The sequence below is a fragment of the Morone saxatilis genome, unplaced genomic scaffold (genome assembly GCF_004916995.1).
Source record: "Morone saxatilis isolate NCDOM2014 unplaced genomic scaffold, NCSU_SB_2.0 Contig11, whole genome shotgun sequence".
Taxonomy (NCBI): domain Eukaryota; kingdom Metazoa; phylum Chordata; class Actinopteri; family Moronidae; genus Morone; species Morone saxatilis.
Genome location: NW_023339663.1, coordinates 30,167,759 through 30,187,235, shown reverse-complemented (window position 1 = coordinate 30,187,235; position 19,477 = coordinate 30,167,759). Strand labels below are relative to the sequence as shown.

The following is a 19,477-nucleotide window of genomic DNA, read 5'->3' as shown; positions in this document are numbered from 1 at the left end:
CCCAATTTCCCTTCGGGGATTGATAAAGTCTATCTGTCTGTCTGTCTGTCTGTCTGTCTGTCTGTGGTTGAGTGCTTCTGTGTTGTTGTTGTACCTGTGTGTTCCCGGCTCTGCAGTGGTTGCCGGAGCTGATCATGCCCATTCTAGACGATGCTCAAAATTCCAAGGAATTAAAAAGCATTTATAAATTATTGAGTAGTGTTTTAGTTGCCTATCTTACCCACAGTTTGTTTTGACCATAGCAGATATTGTATAAAAAATGAATTATTATTAACAGTGAAAATGTTGTCATTGAACATGATCCAGAGTTTTGCAGAATGATCCAATATCAACAGTCTGTCTGGCAATAAGATTTAACTACCATAATGACATGACTCTGTTGTTGTAGTGATATAGTGATATAATTAGGTAATTCCACCCCTGCTTAGTGTTTTTTTTTTTTATACAAAAATGTTTGGGCCATTATTTTATAGCAGACAGCACAGAGATGTCTGCTAAAATGAGGGGAATGAGAAGGGCAATAACTATAACAAAGGTCCATGGGCAGGGTGCGAACTACACTGTAAATATATAATGGTAAAGTATAATTTCCTAAAACTTTTTTAGTGGATTATTTCTCATTGATATGCAGCATTTCCCACAGTGATGAAATACAAGAAGGAACAGTCCAACTTAATTCATCACAGCAAGATTTAACTATAATGCTGGATTATGTTTAAGGACTTCTGCAGTTGAAGTTAAATCACATTAAAGTGAGTACAGTCTCTTTACAGCTGAACAACTGCAGCGGAACAGGAAAGTAATCAATTAATCGTTGTTGTTGTTTATCAGTAACGTTTGTTTTCTTGTTTCTTAAATGTCTCTGCTTTTCTGTGTTTTATATCACAGTTCAATTCTTTTTAGTTCCAAATATCATCTTTAGTTACTCCACTGCACTGTAAAGAATGTTATTTTTATGGTAATAAACTGGCAGCTGTGGTTGCCAGAACTTAACTGTAATAAATAAGATAGAACTTTTTCTACTAATGAAGTAAAACGATAATTTAGTAGGATAAAAGTTTTTACCATGATAATAAAAAGTTTTGACATCTGAAAATACCATTTGAATGCTATGACGGTGCAATTTACTGTAATAAAAAAACAACAACTTTATTCCATATAAATTCCTTTAAAATGCCATATAAATTCTGGTTTTGCCATGACATACCACAGTGTTTTAGGTGTTACAGAAACTTAGAGTTTATGGTCTTTACTGTCATGGTTTGACAGATCTTCACCATTAAATCTACAGATATTTGTTTTGACAGTGTTGCAGTTCATATTCGAGAAGTATGGCATTTTTGTTGAATTCAGCAACAATTGCCTCTGCCTCTAGTGGCTTGTATAACTTTTGTCTTGGAACTTCTTCTAGCTTTTGAAGCTGTGTTTACAACCTATCATAAGCCTGACCCAAAATCTTAATCTCCCAAAGCAGAACTAGTAGTGCTGCTAAAAACTCCACTGCCACCCTTCCCTCTGCTGGGCAGACTCTGGCTCTCCAGCCTCATTATTCACCCTTAGCCTTTAGCTCAATGTATCTTTTCTTTTTGTTTAATATGCATAATCTAGCACATCTTTACACAGTACAGTCAAAGCTTCAAGCTAAACAGATGTTGGAACAAAATAACAAGTCAAGTGTTCAGCTGGGCTCAATATCTCAGCTGAGACTGAGTTCACATCCCCCAATCTCCAGTTTATCCTAGCCAGCCTAGCATAGGCGTAATCACAAATAACTTTTTTTTTTTTTTTTACTCGTTTACCTTTATATTTAAAGTGAATTTGATAAATTCATCCCTGTCCTTTTTATCTTCATTCTTTTTCATTCAAAGCCTTCAATATTCGGCTGTACCTGAGCATAACGTCTTTAGGCAAGACCAACTTTGCAGATTTACATGTTGGATCTTTCCCATAGTTGCTATAGTTTGTAGTCTTGAATAGGACAAATCATATGTTCCTTTAATAATAAATCCTGGATGCCTTCATAATACTCAGTCTTTTCCAGCAAAACCTCCTCTTCTTTTCTCAGTGTTTCTCAGCTTGAGAAACTGTTTCAGCTCACTGTGCCACTTCCTCCTGGCTGTCAGCGGAGAATTAGCTGCTCCAACTTCTTCCTTGTTAATGGGGCTGCTTAGTGTAGAGATACTGCATGGGTACATTGCCAATTCCCTTATTTGATCATTCCTTGATTGACTGGCATATCTTTCTTTCTTTCATGAAAGACCTTCCACTGCTCTTATTTCTGCTGAAACCCCTTTATTGGAAATTTGTGATTGGGCTGCTTTGATACTACATAATAGCATCACTGCAGTTTTATACCAAAACTGTCAGACAACCATCTCAAATGTATAGAGTGCTGTATTGTATTTTTGTAGACCAACCCAGAAGTTCCTGGTTCCTTCTACAACTAGCCAATGGGATTTTTTCCATTGGATTTTGGATGATTGCAAGAAATGAACTCTGTGGCAAACAAAGGTTTATGATACTTTTTAAAAAATGTTTTGTTCAGCAAGATAAAATTCACAAATGAACACCACTTTTATGACTTCCAATAAAAAGAACAAATTACACCACAGTTGTGTGACTTCAATGTCACTGCCACTAAACTTCCAACTTTGTAATTAAAATCTACAAGTTGTAAAGTTTGAGTTAAAATATTTTCCTAGAGTGCGAGTATAAACACAACGCGGCTGTAAAGGCGGACTAGTGAGCAGATAAGTCTTTGTGTTTAATGTCACCAACAACCTCTGTAGTCTCATTTAGACACTTGTTAGCAACCACCTTTTTTAAGACCTGTAAAAGCTTCAAATAGGAGTATTTACTGACGTAGAAGAAAATGTGAAGGTCTTTTAAGCTTGTGTTAACCACAGACCTTATTTCAGACATCTAACCAAAAACCCATTCCAAAACCCACTGACGTCAAGGAGAGGGAACTGGAAGAGCTAAAATGCTAACTCAGTTCCACATTTGAGGACTCATTACGGCAGAACTGCCATGTTCTAGATTTTGTTTGTTGTCACCATATTTAAAAATAGTGGAGCTGTTGGTTTAACCTTTTACCTTTATTCTGTATCATGAATAATATATTCACGGAGAGGAGGAGACTTTGATTTTAATTGTCAATCATTAAACTGAAAATCCGTGTGTGTCTGTTAGAAACTATAGTTTAATGTGAGATATATTTACATAATTTACGCTAAAACATTTGGGCTAATAAATCATTTCTACAACTTCTAAAACATTCTAATCATGACCTGTAGTATTAGTTTGAACATGTTCAACAACATACAGAACGGGCGGCTGTGGGTGTATCCAAGAACAAGACACTGAAACTAATTCACCATTTACTTGATAAAAATGCTGTGCTGACAGTGGCAACTGTGCACCCTTATTAGTATTAGTGATCATCAGATGACAGTTTACACGTGTTTCCTTGAGGGGCTAAAAAGACTCTTGGAAACTTGGATGCATTTAAGGGAGTTTAGATGTATCCTTTGTTACACGTTGACAATACAACATGTCTGTCTCAGAGCTGGTGCTTGTGCTGATGTGTTTACTGCGTGTGCTGATTGTGCTTGCTGAAGTGTTTCTGTAGGGTCTATTGAAGCCCAGTTAAGTACACATGCTAATGGATCTTCTCCTATAGGAGCAGCATTTTGCACAAATAAACGGTACTGAACATAAGTTTAAGATGTTTGATGCTTCATGGAAGATTATGATGATGATGGATAAATTGTAACAAATAGTAATACAATACAAAAACGCTAGATATATAAACCATACACCAATAGGTATACTATACAATAGGTACAATGTGTAAAGAAATGCTTCCAAGTGCAACACACGAAGAAGACAATAATAATAATAAATATCAAAATCAAAATTCATCCGTGGCGTTATTCATTTCCTATTTTTTGATCATGAGCAATAATCGAAAGTACAAAAAAGGTGAACCGTTATTTGGTTTTTGGTATCAGATTTCATAAACGAATAAGAAATAACAAACCGTTTTTTCATTTTCGATTTGTAATGTCAATTGAATATGAAAAGAACGAATGATACACGGATTAGTGTGCATTGTATTACACTTTATTTCCTTTTAAATCTTTCACATAGCTGCTGCAGAGAAATGAATTCTGTCTGATTGAGCTTTTCACCCTGGCACTCCTACAAGCCTGTGTGCTTTATCTAAGAGTCAAAGTCATACTCAATGTGGATAACACTTGATATGTCCCTAGGGGACAATGATAAACTGAAGTCAGGATCAGGAAGTCAGAGAAGATCCAGGTAGATGCCTCATTTTATAAAACCTCAAATCCCTGTGCTCTTTCCCAGCCCTCAGTTCTGCCTTGAGCCCAGGCTGAAGGAGTCGGTGGTCAGCCTCACCCTGCTGTGAAGACGAGGGCTGTCTTTCCAAAAGAATTACACTTTGGAAATATGAACCCTGGGTTATGCGTGTACTCCTTATAGGAGCTTCCCTGCAACAAACCAGGGATTAAATGTTGATTACGAAGCAGAAAATTAATTACAGTGTTGTGTAAATTGCTTAATTGCCTGTTTGATTTATGAGTTATGTATATGTCAGAGTGGCAAGAAAATTGTTTCTGTTTTTTCTCAATTTCTATTACTGGCAGCAGCTCAGTGAATATTTAATGGGGTCTGTAAGAATCCATAAACAATTTTTATGATGTATATGCATCTGCTGTGTACGTGCACACATATACCTGGCTGCAAAGAGCATGATGAGGTAGACCAGAGCTGTCAGTCTCTAGCTTAGCTGTTTCCTTTGGCAGTGCTGCAGCTGAGGAACTAGAACAGAGCTGTGTGTCTGTTTGAGCCTGTGTGTGTCTGTACTTGTGTAACTGTTCATGTGTGTGTCCACGTGTGCTGAGCTCCTTTGGCACCTGTCATCCAGGTAATGAGCCTGGTGCTTTCATCGAAACAGCTGGAAGCAACTAAGCAAACCCCTATTCTGCTCAGTAACCTGCAAGAGGAAGTCAGTATATTGATGCGTTGATCAATAGATGGCGGAGCTCTCACTTTTTTTTTTTCAAAATTGGAACATTTTATGGAAAGTAGTTAATATTCAGACTGAATGACCTGCTGAAGCACAACAGACCTTTTGCCCGTGATCCAGCAGAGGGCACTCAACTATCAATTTGACATATTGCATGCTCTATTGACCTGAAGCTAGTAATCTTATTGTTGTTTGCCATGAAAATGGAAGACTTTAGCAAGCAAAGCTATGCTTTGTGGACAATCATAACAGTTCTGTGGAAATATGTTGGGTTCTACTACGAAGATGGCAAAGTAACTAACAAAGATTGGGCTGTTTGTTCATGTTGTACAAACTTTGTTTGGCTCCTTGATCTGTGCGTCTTCAAATCCCACCAAGAGTGTTTTAGAAGCAGAGCCACTTCAAATCGCGTGGCCTGCTTCTTATTGTTTACTTGTGTATTTTGTCCTTAAAAAGGAAACAAACAGTGTGTTTCTCCACTTTAAATTGTCCACTAACTCTTGTCTTGCCTCTGGTCAGATCTGCGTTGATCTAGTAGGAAATTCCAGAGGCTGGATGCAGTATAGTAGATTTTATTTTGAAAATTGAACAGATTCTCTATGTCTTCTGACTTCTTGCCAGTGCGATCTGCTCTTCTTTCTACGCAGAGCAGAGCAGAGAGGGCACCAGAGAGGCCTACACTCAGCACACTCAGCTTTAGCAGGCCTATCACTAGAAAAAATGGCATCACTAATAAGATAGCAATGCCTGGTATCACCAAATGGCGTATGAATAGTATAAAGTAAAGAATAGTAATAGTAATGTATAACAAGCAACAAAGTCCACATATGGACTTCTGGGGTGGATGGATGGGTCAAACAAACACAGGACTTTCATCTAGAAGGCCGGATACGGCCGCTGTTATCTTTCTCTGGTGACGTCATTTCGAGCCAGAGTCTGCGCAGTAGTGATTGGGGTTGGTGCTGCGATATCGAAGTCCCACCCATATGCTCGGCCAACTAATTCACGAGCAGAGCTCAGTTGTCAATCATGGCATACAGCTTCAAATAACTTATTAAAACCAAACTAATCAGAAAAATGAACACTTGAACAAACATCAGCTTAAACAAACCATCTTTGTGAAAAATATATTTGATGTATACTTTGATCTGCCTGAAAATCTGTGTGGAATTTTTGGCCTCCATCTTCACACAGATCTTCAATAGATCACTGGAGTTGTGTAAAGTTCCTGTCTGGTTCAAATGCTCCACCATCTTCCTGGTCCCCAAAAAACCCTCCATCACAGAACTAAATGACTACAGGCTTGTCGCCCTGACATCTGTAGTCATGAAGTCCTTTAAAAGACTGGTGCTGGCCCACCTGAAGGACATTACAGGCCCCTTGCTGGACCCCCTACAGTTTGCCTACTGAGCAAACAGGTCAGTGGATAATGCAGTCAACGTAGGACTGCACTGCATCCTGCAACACCTTGACTCTCAACGAACATATGCAAGGACCCTGTTTGTGGACTTCAGCTCGTTCAACACAATCATCCTGGACATCCTTCACACCAAACCTACCCAGGTCACTGTGCGAGCCTCCCCCTGTCAGTGGATTACAAACTTCCTGAAAAACAGGACGCAGCAGATGAGGCTGGGAAACATTACATCCAGACAATTAGCACAGGGTGTGTACCCCTCCCCACTAGTCTTTAATTATTGGTGTGAGCCTGCCTTCCATTTTTGTCACACTTAAATGTTTCAGTTCATTAAACAAATTTTAAGATTAGACAAAGATAACCTGAATAAATACAAAAAGCTTTTTCAAAAAAACAATTAAACATTTTTTAAATGATGAGGGAAAAGTATCAAACACACTTGGCCTATGTGCAAAAGTATTGCCCATAAACCTAAATAACTGTAGTGCCACCCTATGACGCAAACAATAGGCAGTCAAGCATTTGCAGATATCTGGCAATGCATTCTTTCAATCGCTGAGGAGGAATTTTGGCCACTATTTTTTGCAAATTGGTTATTTAATTAGCTCCATTGGATGGTTTTCGAGCATGAACGGCCTGTTTTAGTCATGCCACAGCATCTCAACTCGATTTTAAGTCCGGACTTGGCCTATAGGCCACCCCGATACCTTCATTTTGTCTTTTTAAGCCATTTTCAGAGGTGGAACTGGTTGTTACGGATCATTGTCCTGCATGCCATAACCAAGTGGTTGGATCTTGAGGTCAAACAAACTGATGGTTGGACCATTCTCTTCAGGATTTTCTGATAGAGAGCAGAATTCATGGTTTCCCGTCCAATTACCCCCCGAAGTCGTCAAAGGTCCTGGAAGCAGCCAAAGCCAGCAAAAGAGCCCCCCCAGACAACACTATAATGTTTGACCTGTTGTTATGATGTTCTTCCTTTATTGAAATGCTGAGTTAGTTTTACGCCAAAAATGTACCGGGATGCACCAACTTTCCAAAAAGTTCAATATTTTATGTAGTCCACAGAATTTTTCACCCCAACAAGTCCCCTTTGGGATCATCCAAGATGTTTTTTGGCAAAATGTGAGACAAGCATTTGTGTTCCCCTTTTTGTCCAGACCACACCAGTGGTCTTTAGCTAGAGAAATCTCATGATGAATTTTTGAGTCTTTCTTATTCCTTGAATCGATGAACCATGAAATTAACATGAGGCAAAGTGAGGCACTGCATTCTTCTATGTTGTTCCCTGGTTCTATTTGTGATCCTCCTGGATCAAATATTTGAGTACCTTTTGGTAGCCTGCAAACCTGGGAAGGTTTAACTAAATGTTCAAAGTGTGTTGGGTCATGTGGTTGGTGCATCGGGCCGAGAAAAGCTTGTGGAGTACCAACTGTGTGGTAAATCCTGTTGGCGGGCCATGGCGGGCTGCTAGTAGGCGCCCAGGTGTTGTGTGGGTGCTCTGAGTCTGTGAATTTCTTCTACATGAAGCCATGATGTGTTGCTTTTTGAGATCACGTTTTAGCCCCTACTTCCTTTGCAGACAAGGTTCTATTTAGGTGATTTATTGATAAACAAGGTTAGACCAGTCAGTGGCCTAGTGAAATGGAACAAAGCCATTTCACAAAAAAATGGTTTAATAACACGTGGTAATTCCATGATTTAACAAGGGGTAATGCTTTTTGACAATAGGGAACATGGGTTTGGATAAGTTTTGTCAACAACACAAACATAACATTAATTAAATCATAATTTAAAAACTGAATTTTGTATATATTACTCAGGTTTCATTTTGTAAGGTTATCTTTGTCTAATATTAAAACATTTAAGTTTTATACACACACATATATAACATTTTTCTTCAGTGAGGGAATCCATGGGCAGAGACGAAGACAGTGGAATCAATTTGCCCAAGGCATTGCAACTTATATATATATATAAGTTGCTCCATTACAATGTGCTGCAAGATCAACCTTGCAGCACATTGTAATCGAACCCATCTGTCCATCATTGCCACTCCAGCACAGTAAAATCATCATCTCTCAGACAGAGAGTGTATGTTAAAGTCTTTTCTCACACGTCAAATAGAGTAATGAGTGAAAGCTCTCTGTGTTGGGAGCCAAGCTGACATTATGGTCTCAAATTAGCAACACACAGTTTCGTTCAAAAATGAGATAAGCTCCAATTTAAAAAATATGTTATATCTGTTTCTACATTATGGCTGTTGGCATGAGCCACAACAAGTCAGCAGTATATTATAATGAGGTTTTTAACTGGCTATGTGACAAACATTCATGATGGTCAGTATTTGGAAGGAAAATGAAAGGCAATAACACTCTACCGATTATTGTGTTTGTCAAGATAATGTATAGTCTTGGATGGTCAATGTTGTCATATGCATTGTATATGTGAGCTGAAAGTCTGACATAGAAAGTTATTCAGCCTTAGCTACTGAAGCCATGAACTCACAGTAAGACGTCTTACTAATGTAACTGCTGCTGTACTCTGGGACACTGTTGGCTTTGCAGCAGATGCTTGCTGAATCAGCATCCGGTTGTATTCAGCAGCCGTGGATGGCATTGCTGGCATTACAGTTCATGTCATATGTTCACGATTTGGAGGAATATATTGTTGTAGGTGTATGCTTGGTTGCTACATATTGAAATTAGAGTCTTTTGTTCTATGTTTTTGGAGGGCTTTGTCTCTTTCTTAGACAGAGCACAATAGTCCCTGGCCTGACTCAATCCATGGAAGTTGCAATTACATGATCTGCTTCATAAAACCCTAGGCCACCAGGACACCTCCTAAAATGAATGCCATTTTGAAAAAAAAAGAGACTCATGATAGGAAAAAGGTTTGGAACCACTGCTTTAGATATATCTTGTGAGCAACATTAATAATAATAATAATAATTAATAATTATTATAGCAACATTAGAGTAACTAGTAACTAGAATAAAAGACTTTTTCCAAGTCTTCATTAGAGGTCCTCATGGGTTCCAGAGAGCTGATCTGAAATGGACCTGTGCAAAACCTTCCTGAACCTGACATGCATGAATTCATTTTTAATTTAATGATGTGAAAGTGACCTGAGGATATTCAGACACCATCCAAACGAACCCGAGGATAGGTATACCCGATTCAAAAATTGGTTAACCCAAAGAGACCCAGACAGAGACAGAACACAACCCTGGTAGCAGCATGCTGTTCCACCAATTGATACATTACATAAATATATATAATACGTTTTTCCTGACTTTCACTTTCCAGATTGCCAAAAAACCATGTGGGCAAAATATCTTAAGACCAAGAGCTTGAAAACAACTCAACTCACTCCTCAACAAGAAGAAAGATGGAGGTTATTCACTTCTTGGCCAGCTTGAAGTAACCATTTGACACTTTCATCACTGTGATTCAATATAGCTTCCCTCCATGGTCATTAAATCTTTTATAGGTTGTTATTATTTGTCCTGTTGCTATACATGATGTCATTGACAGGTCTCATGTGAAGTCTGGTAAGGGACCACAGCTCACCATATTGACTGTCCTCAGTTAACACAGCTTTTCCAAGCATGCTAAGCAGCTGAAGTGTGTGTATGAAAAGCACAGTGTGTTGCTGATCAGGGCTGGTACAGTAGGTTTTTACAGTTGTCGTGGTATTTTCAGGCCAGGTCTCCCAGTGCGAGGACTCTGCTGCAATCATCCAGGAAATGAGCTTAATCGTTTATAATGAGTCCAGAGTCCAGCCTGCCAGCCTTATGAATGAGACGGACTTAACAGGTCGAAGCAGTCCAGCAGATCCTCGTTTTATGTCTACACTGCAACATTCCCTGTCTTAACTGTCGTAACTGTATTTAAGCTGCATTTTCTCCATGTTCTCTGTTATCTGTATCTTCCTTTCTTCTCAGAGATGACCTGTCAATCAAGTAATTACATGCGTTTCCCACAGCCATACTCAAGTCAAAAATTCAATAACTTCTAACTGGAGGACTTGTACCTGGACTTTAACTCGATCACCAGTGACTCATAACTTGACTTGGATTTGAGACGTTTGACTTAACGGACTTGATGCCAAGCCTAAGGAGGAAGGAACTTGTAGTATATCCACAGACAGAACAGACAGGCAGGCCAGTGCTCAAACGTAGTCCTGCTGGAGGCTTTGAATGAATTACTGTACATTTGTCGCAGGATTACTTCAGATGGAGCATATCTTTTGAGAAGGGTATGAGGTATGGAGAGAAATAGAGAGTGGGATGAGAGCTGGCATTTTCTTCTATGAATTCTATTCATATAAATCTATTTTGCATCAGAAAATATAATTTTGAAGAAAACATAATGCTGCCTGATTTAGGCTTTTTATTCTCATAGTTAAATAAGATTCACACCGAGCATATTAACATTTTGCAGGATTTCTCAGTTGTTTCTACAATGTTTACATGTGGCACAGACCTATTCCAAATTACAATGCTGGATGGCAGGGTGAAAAGCCTGCCACCAGAGAGAAGGGTGAAACCAATTGAATCTTACAAATGAATATAACAGCGTAGACTTTAGCACACTCTCTTCTCGAAGGCATCAATGGTGTTACACTAAACAGGTTGTAAACACTGTCGTGGTTCCTTGCCTCCGCAGTTAAACGTTATGTTAGAGCCTTCTTAAGAAACATAAGTAGACTTTCTTTTGCTTGGTTGTATCACTTCTGTCAGGCCCGAAATGATTCTACTGGATATGGCTGTGTCACGTTCCAGTTGACAGCTGCCGTTCTAGACGATGCTGGTGATTCCACCAAAAGCACCATAATTCTCCATTCTCCATTCTGCTCCATGGAGAATACGCAGCTGGTCTGTTTTTGATTGTTAAGCTGACCGGATTGAGCTGGCAGGAAGTCAGAAACAGAAAACGGCATAGAGGTTCCGGTCGGTTTATTAAAATAAAATACCCTGTGCAGACCCATGATCACAAAAACATGCAAAAAGGAAACTACGTAGCCCATTTACCCATGGTAGAAGCACATAAATCTAGGGAAAAGAACCAAAGCTTTGTGAAGGATGGAACAAAACAGCCTTGCAAATGCAATGTCATAGAGCCTCAAAGAGATTGCCTGAGGGAGACTCAAGACTTCAACGAGGTAGCATCGAGCCTCATTTAGCCCAATAAATTAAGCATCAACTTATATATATACTATATCCTTAAATCCATTAAATTAAAGTCTAAAATCAATGTTCAATTCAGCACTAGGTAGTAAAAATTGGAACATTTAGTTGGGAGTTCAAGGTTTCAACCTATCCTCAAGGAGTTTCATAGTATCCTTTAGTAGTGAATTTGTCGCAGGTTGTGTTCAGAGATGAGACTAAGGACACCAGGAACTTTGATCCAATTGCAGTGTGTACTGGTTTTATTTAAAGCTTAAAAAAAAAATGTTACGATACGTTTCAAAATATTCTATGCAAAAAGAAAAAGAGCTTCTAAAAGTGCTCCACCAACTAGATTACTGGTAAGCAATTAAAAAAACTCCCTCTCAAGCTCTAACAATAAAGTCAAATAGGAATCAGAGATGAACAGAGAGAAAAGTCTACTAGCATTTGACAAAAACCCTTTCTTCTCCCTCCCTCCCCAATCTCCTAAGAAAAGTAAAGAAATGAAGACGCAATAATCATACTCCCATTTGAAATGTGGAGTACATAAAAACACTCAATCCATCTTCCATATATGGTAAAAACATAACACACGAGAAAGACATTGGTTAAGACTCAACTCATATGCAGCAGACATGAAACACACGATAAAATATTTAAAATTGCTTTGCCATTACAATTTTGCAATTCTGCTGTAGAGGAGGTTTTAGTCAGCTTTAGCTACTGTAGAAAGCAACCACTGCTTTAGGCTAGTGTGAACAGAGCTCTTTTTTGAATTCTTCTTCTCTTTGCCTTTCTTTTTTCTTTTAGCTTGTTTGATTGTTGTCCTTTCTTTGTGTCAAAGTTGGGGGTTGATAGGATAGGAGTGAGGCTCGGCCATACATGGAGTACCGTCTTGAAGCCTTGAGTTTGGCATTATGGTCGTTGCATTACTTCTTTTTTTGATCCAGCAGCTGCGTGTTGAGCTGCTCTCATTAGCTGCACAATTTTGACACACAACCTGGCAATGCAGTAACAGAATCTGGATTCATATCTGATCAGCATTACCTAGTTTGACAGTTTGATCTGAGTTTGGTGCATTGAGCTGGACGGATTTACTGAGAATGACCTGTCAATCACAAGGTAGCCACGCCCTAAAGCATACCCTGCTTTATGGTCTATTTTACTCTAAATGGGACCATCATTTACTAAATGCTGTATGGAAGAAGACTGAAAACAGAGATTGAGACCATAAACTCATTAGGAAACTGTTTACTGAGCTAATAGCTGTGTCCACACAGGAGGTGTTTCAGCCACATTTTTCAGTCGTCAGTCTCATATGTGTCTGATGGAGCAGATAATCCCCTATTGTAACCAATCCAGCTGTTTAATTTTGCGCTGTACCAACACAGGTCGTCAACTACCAACATTGCTTTGTCACGCCAAGAAGCAAAAGGTACACATGGAGCACTTTCACACTTCTGCACGTGTGAATGAATATCAGACATTACAGCAATTGTTGGAGAGGGACCCCCCTATTCCACCATGGCAAAAGTATGGGGAAAAGAGATTTCTGAAGCTGTTTATCCACCAGACAAGCCCTTCTGATAAAGCACATACTGGCAACTTCATTGCGCACTGAAAATTGCACAGCTCAGGTTTCAAGAGGTTGCTAATTGATTTTCATACTAATGGCTGCTGGGAACTGAAGATCCAAAATGTATTCATCCAGCATGCATTTGTCATTGTTTGGGGGTAAAAATGATATATGATTTGTGGTTAAGGTGCTAAAATGTATGATATGGTCCTTTGAAATCTCAATATTGGTTACAAGTATGCGATGCAAATCCTTTATCTAGCATCCACTACCACAGCCTCCACATCATTTGGCTTTTGCACTGTATGAACCTTTTACTGAATTCTTAACTGGAACTAAACATTGCCAGTCAACATCACTTGCTAATTTCAGATTACTCTAGTTTCATAAAAACTTTCTAGCAGATGTGGTTGAATTGCAGACGCCTGCCATAGGTATAAATAATGCACCGTCAACATAATGGATCAAGATTAAATCCATAGGCAGAGAATGCACACATCTACATTGGGCCAATTCATTAAACAGACTTAGTAAGAAGTAGACTGTATTCTGCATTCAACTCTCCCATACATATAAGGAGGCATGCAATTTTTTGTCTAATTCTATCAGACACACTCCCATATCAGTACACAAGCTGAGATTAATGCTGCTGGCTATTTTCACTCTGTATGAGCTCCTACAACCAAACAAAGTGATGCAAGTCTGTTTACCAGCTCTGAAACACCGCAGGAGATCTAGTGTGAAGCAACCTAATAGGATTTGCACTTGTACATGTTTCATGATTCTCAAACAAAGAGGAAAATCTATGATGCAATTTTGGATTACTGGTGGAAAAGGATTATCAATTAATAAATGAAGGGATGACTGAATAAATCAATAAATGAATGATGGATTCACCCAACAGTGGCTAACCTGTAGCTGGAGGGAAACACATGAAGACGTACTCCAGTTGCACACTATAAAGCTTTGTCATCTTCAACACATCAATCCAGGACGATTAGTTCAAACCCACATACAATTCAGTATATCTTCACTCAGTCAGCGCTCACTGCATCAATGTGTGGCACATTTATAGTAAGTACAGCACAGTGTTACCTCTTTTAAACCTGTCATAAAGACTGCCTTATTAGAAAGTAGTACCAGTGGAACTATGGAATATCTTTGTACAATGTTGAGTCCTCATTAAGAAATATACTGTAAATGTCCAGCTCTAGACTGTCAGTAGACACAGAGTGCTGATACTGAACTATGCAGAGCTCAAACAATAGGCCAGGCAGGCCGTCCAGGCCAAAAAGGCCTTGGCTGGACAGATTCTCCTCATGCCGATGTTATTACTGTCGGTGGTCTGTGATGGCTGTTAGCCGGCTGAGCCCAACAACAAAAGGTGGTTTTATCCTGTTAGCAGAGCGCTAACGTGTCTAATTCCTCTCTAGCGGATCAGTCTGTCTCTTTGGTTGCAGCAGGCAGAGAAAAGCAAGAGAATACTGAGTTGTAGCACAGTGCAATAGTCCAAGACACGCAGATCGATCCCATCTATGTGGGTACATCATAACAAGGTTGAAGACTGCAAAGTGTTTCGCTCTGCTAGCTCCAAGGTCAGCCAGTGATCCCGGCCTGGGAGGCAGGGTGAAATGAAACCTGCAGAGGCATGTCAGAAATGTTAATTCTGGTTGACCAGGCATAAATAACGTTGTCAGAGGAATTAGAGTTTGTTCCTGTGCTCTGAGTTCCACTGACACGGCAAGAAGGTTTTGGTGGAGTGCCTGCACTACCACTTCTCCAGGAAAAACGGTTTTCTGAATTGTATAAATATGTGTTTTGACTATTGGTCTAGTGACGCAAGGGTTGAAGGGCACAATTTAAAAGCACTTTAGAAGGCTCAGCTCTTTGGTTCTCTGAATTATTTTCCATAAATACTTCATTGTGCTTCAATTTTCCTCTTACAGACACACACATAAAGCTCTAGTATGAGATTTCTTTTTTCTTTAGCACCACATGGTCTGCGGTGACATCACTGACCCAGGGGAAGCCAATTTTCCTATTTTTGGTGACAAGCAGCCAGGAAAATCCTCTCTGTTTCCATCTCTCCCACTCTCTATCAAAGTCTCTCTCCATCACCCCCTCTCTTTCATCTGAGCTTTTAACACAACAGATAAGATAGGAAAAAGGTCGGGGGGTGAGATGCATGAAGGCTGTCGCAGTTTGGTGGGGCTACTTGCTTGTAACAGATGCGTGTATCACAGGACTGTGAGGTAATGCTGCTCTTCAGTGGCCACAGAGGGTGAAGTTTTGGTTCTCTTTAATGTTTTCAGCAGCCTATTATTCAGAAGGGTGATATCTGCGGCCTGCGCCAGCTAACTGCTGGACTCTTACTGTCTGGAAAACACTGTGTGACATACAGTTTACAGTGGCGCAGAAGTAAAAACGATATCTCTTACTAAGTTTGATCATCCGATGTTGATTTAAAACTAGTTGGTCAGAGAATAAATACAAGAGTAAGCATGACGATAGTCTTTCTGATTGAACTTCCAGTAGTTTCAGTGGTATCTAGTGGTGAAGTTACAGATTGCAACCATTTGAATACAGTTCAGTCTTCCAAGCATGTAAGAGAAACATACTTATGGATATTATATTATATTTCTGACAATAACTACTCCTAAAAGTTTCTCACTGGATCTTCAAGATAATAATTATTTATTCCTTTTGATTTCATGCTATCTGATTAATGGTTTCCTTTTTTTGCTGGAAGTGTTATTGGAGTGTACACGTGTGTGTCATCTGCACAGTGTGTCTGCAGTGTTTTCGTCTATGCTTGAGTCGAGGCAGTTGACAGTTGTTTTACCAGGACTTTTTTACTTTTCAGTGACACCAATTCAAACCAGACTGTGCTAATCTTCTGCTGTGTTAGCTCACTGTGGATATATTTGCTGCCACTGTGTGAACGGAATGATCTCTGCCAGCATGGCACACTTTCAGTATGTCCCACTGGGCCTTTTAGCTTTTTATAGCTTAAACGTTATCAAGAATTTACTGTTGAGTATTTTTCACACCTCCTTGGTTCAGAGCAGTTACTTTAAACCCTGCAGTGAGTTCTCCACGCCCGTTGGGTTTGTTAGTTCTCTGACAGAAATCAATTCAAGATCTTATTGAGAAGAAATTCAAAAACACTCTTGGAGCAAAATGTTTGGAGTGAGAAAGTGATGTTAATCATAGGAAGTGCTGTACATTACAGGTTGATCATGAGATGGTTCTTTTTTACACAAATTTTCTGACCTATCTCTGATTAGGATTCTGTTCAGATGTTACTGTATTAAACATAACAAAGCCAGTGGACAAAAACTTACCCTTACGTGCCAAAGGGTACTGTTTTAAGTAAATTGTCACATGTAGACTGTTAACATTCACATGGTAATTACAATATTAAACCAGGACTAGTGAAGAAATTTCACTTCAGAATCAGAAAAAATATATATTATTTTCCATTATCACACAGTGGAAATTCTGCATTTGATGTTGCTAGTAGATCAAACTTTTTCAATACTGATATCATTATTGGAAATTCCTCCAATATTGCCTAAAAAACATATTAGGTATCGGTGAGTATGCATGTCTGTGCACCCATACCACATTATTTATTAGGCCTGAAAAAGGGCCCTGTTAATATCCAGCAGTGTCCCATTTGCCCCAAGTATAGCGAGGTCATTAACCGCCCTACTTTGACTGATAAAGGGTTTAACCTGAGCCAGGCATACACTTGAGTAAAAACATATTGAATGAAATTAGAGAGTTATTTACAGCTTGTAAATAAGCATGTGTGCTGGTTTGTCCTTCTGCAGGCATCCAGGATGACTCGATCAGATGAAGATAGGGATGTCGGGTGGGACGCCTGGGGCCCCTGGAGTGACTGCTCTCGAACCTGTGGAGGAGGAGCCTCCTACTCTCTACGACGCTGCCTCAATGGAGGGTGAGCCTCATTTAACATCTAACAAAACACACTTTGGAAGCACCTTTGGAATATGAAAATACCTTGTGACAGAAAATCTGATCATTAAAGAGGAAAAAAAGAATCCACCATCCAGTAGCTGCTCCTTGTTGCTGAGACTTGATAAGACTGTTGATAAGACTGTTTAATGACTAAAGCTGTCAACTTTCTGCTAAAGAAAATCTGCTCAACTTACACATTACACTTTGTATACCGCAAAATATTCAAGGTAGGGATATCCTGTTGAATTCTTAAGATACCTGTTGAGCAGATGTTTCCATCTCAATCACTTTACCGGTAGACTCAGCCTTTGATGGCATGTCATATTGAGTCTTTGGAGGTTGCAGACAGAGGTCTTGGTGACCATGATTATCTTTTATGTAATTCATTGATCCCAAACAAGTTAACATTGTAATAGTCAGTGCATTTAGAAATAGCCAAAAGTTTGAGTATAGCTATATATATATATACATATGCATATTTATATATATATGTGCTGTTACTGATAATATAGCGTATATATGTGTATATATATATATGTGTATATATATATATGTGTGTATATATATATGTATATATATATATGTGTGTATATATATGTGTATATATATATATATGTGTTGTATATATATATATATATATATATATATATATAATTAATATAATTAATTAGAGGCTTTATAATTAATTAATCTCAATCAATCGCATATCAATATTTGACACAAAAAGCAAACTTTTTCAATTTAAATGGATTTTGGTATATGATGACACATAAATGAGCTTAAACAACAAAATCGTGTTTATTTTCATCACTGAGTGTTAACATAAAGTGCAATATGAATAAGGTGGTAGCGGAGGCTGGAAGTGCTCCAGTGAAATTGCACATAACTGTGCTTTTATACAGGTTCCACTCGGTTATTTTTTTCAACTAAAACTTCCGCCCACCGAACCCAGCAATGACTTCTCATCGGTTTCCATTTCTCATGTTGTGTCCTGTGCATCAGTATTACGGGTTTGCCGGGAACTCGTGCAACGAGCAACGTTCCGCGCTGTTTGGAGTGCAAAAATAAATTGCGATTAAATGCGTTATGAGAGGGAAAGAAAGAAGGGGCTTGAAACTCTGACAGAATCCAGAACATCTCTATGGGCCGGTGTAGATGGGATGCTGGGAAGTCAAGGAGACGGTGTCTGGGTCAGGTTTGTTCCATATCTTCCTCACACTGATAAAGTGTGTGGGTTTCAAATCTCTGCTGTTTTTAAAAGCTACAATCAGGCTGTCTGCTCTCACAGTCAGCCTGTCTCCGCTCAGCTGTTCGTTGTGCAGCGTTGCTTGTTCAGGAAGTCATCACAGCCAATCTATTTCAGACTGTGCCCCGTGGCATCATTCTACAGCCTTGTGGCAACACATTTGTCTCCATTATATCTGACGGCGGCTCAGCCTCACTTTCTCACCCATGCTACTGCTGAAATTTCTCCCACTTAGGGCATCAAAGTCCTAAGTAAGAACTTTTACATACATATACACCACACAAACAGTAAATACACACAGCAGTGCTAAAGCTTCTTAGTTGGCACCTTGTGGTTATAAGTTGAAGTGAGTAGAACTGAAAGAGAGATAAAAGAGGAGTAAATACACCCTGCAAACTGGCCCCTTGGGGGTTTTCTGGAGGTGGTTTTATGGTTGTGTTTTGTCATATTTGGACCATTTGCTCCACTGAATGTGTCCTGAAGGAAAGGTTTTCTCCTATGGTGTGTAGTTACCAGTGCTGAGAGACAGATGTTTATGGAAGAGCATATCAGCCATGCCCTTAATATTCTAATCCAGGGGCCGTATTACAGAAACATCTGAATTTAAGTCTGAAGTTAAGACAGGAAGAATCTAAGATAGGATGTTTCCCAGTTTGGTCTTACAGAAGCTAATCCTATTTTATCTTACTTTATCCTATCTATTCACAGGTTAGGAAATCCCAAATACTTAATCCAACTTCACTTCTCAACTTTTATGTCTGTTACCTATCAATCAGCACTACTTTTCACATCTTACTGAGCAAAACAACTTTGTAATTGTCGTTTTTTCCTCATTGAAACATGCTGAAACAGTTCCACCTGTTGACATATCATTGGTTTTTAAAAAGCAATAAAAGTGGGTTGAGTCCTTGCTGCAGCGGCTGGACCATGGGTTCAAGTCCCTCTTTCTTCCCCTTTCCTGTCTATCTCAAGCTGTCCTGTCGAATAAAGGCAAAAACATATTTTAAAAAGCAATAAAAGAGCCACAT

At 39.1% G+C, this 19,477-nt stretch overlaps 1 protein-coding gene across 1 annotated transcript in view; it reads left to right on the top strand.

Moving 5' to 3' along the window:
* LOC118343423 (ADAMTS-like protein 3) overlaps positions 1 to 19,477 on the top strand; it is a 52,718-nt gene that overhangs the window by 1,414 nt on the left and 31,827 nt on the right. The window contains exons 2-6 of the mRNA XM_035682225.1: positions 4,372 to 4,411; positions 4,952 to 5,032; positions 6,248 to 6,450; positions 6,568 to 6,622; positions 17,056 to 17,183. Coding sequence (XP_035538118.1) covers positions 4,372 to 4,411; positions 4,952 to 5,032; positions 6,248 to 6,450; positions 6,568 to 6,622; positions 17,056 to 17,183 — 507 coding nt within the window. The remainder of the gene's footprint in view (positions 1 to 4,371; positions 4,412 to 4,951; positions 5,033 to 6,247; positions 6,451 to 6,567; positions 6,623 to 17,055; positions 17,184 to 19,477) is intronic.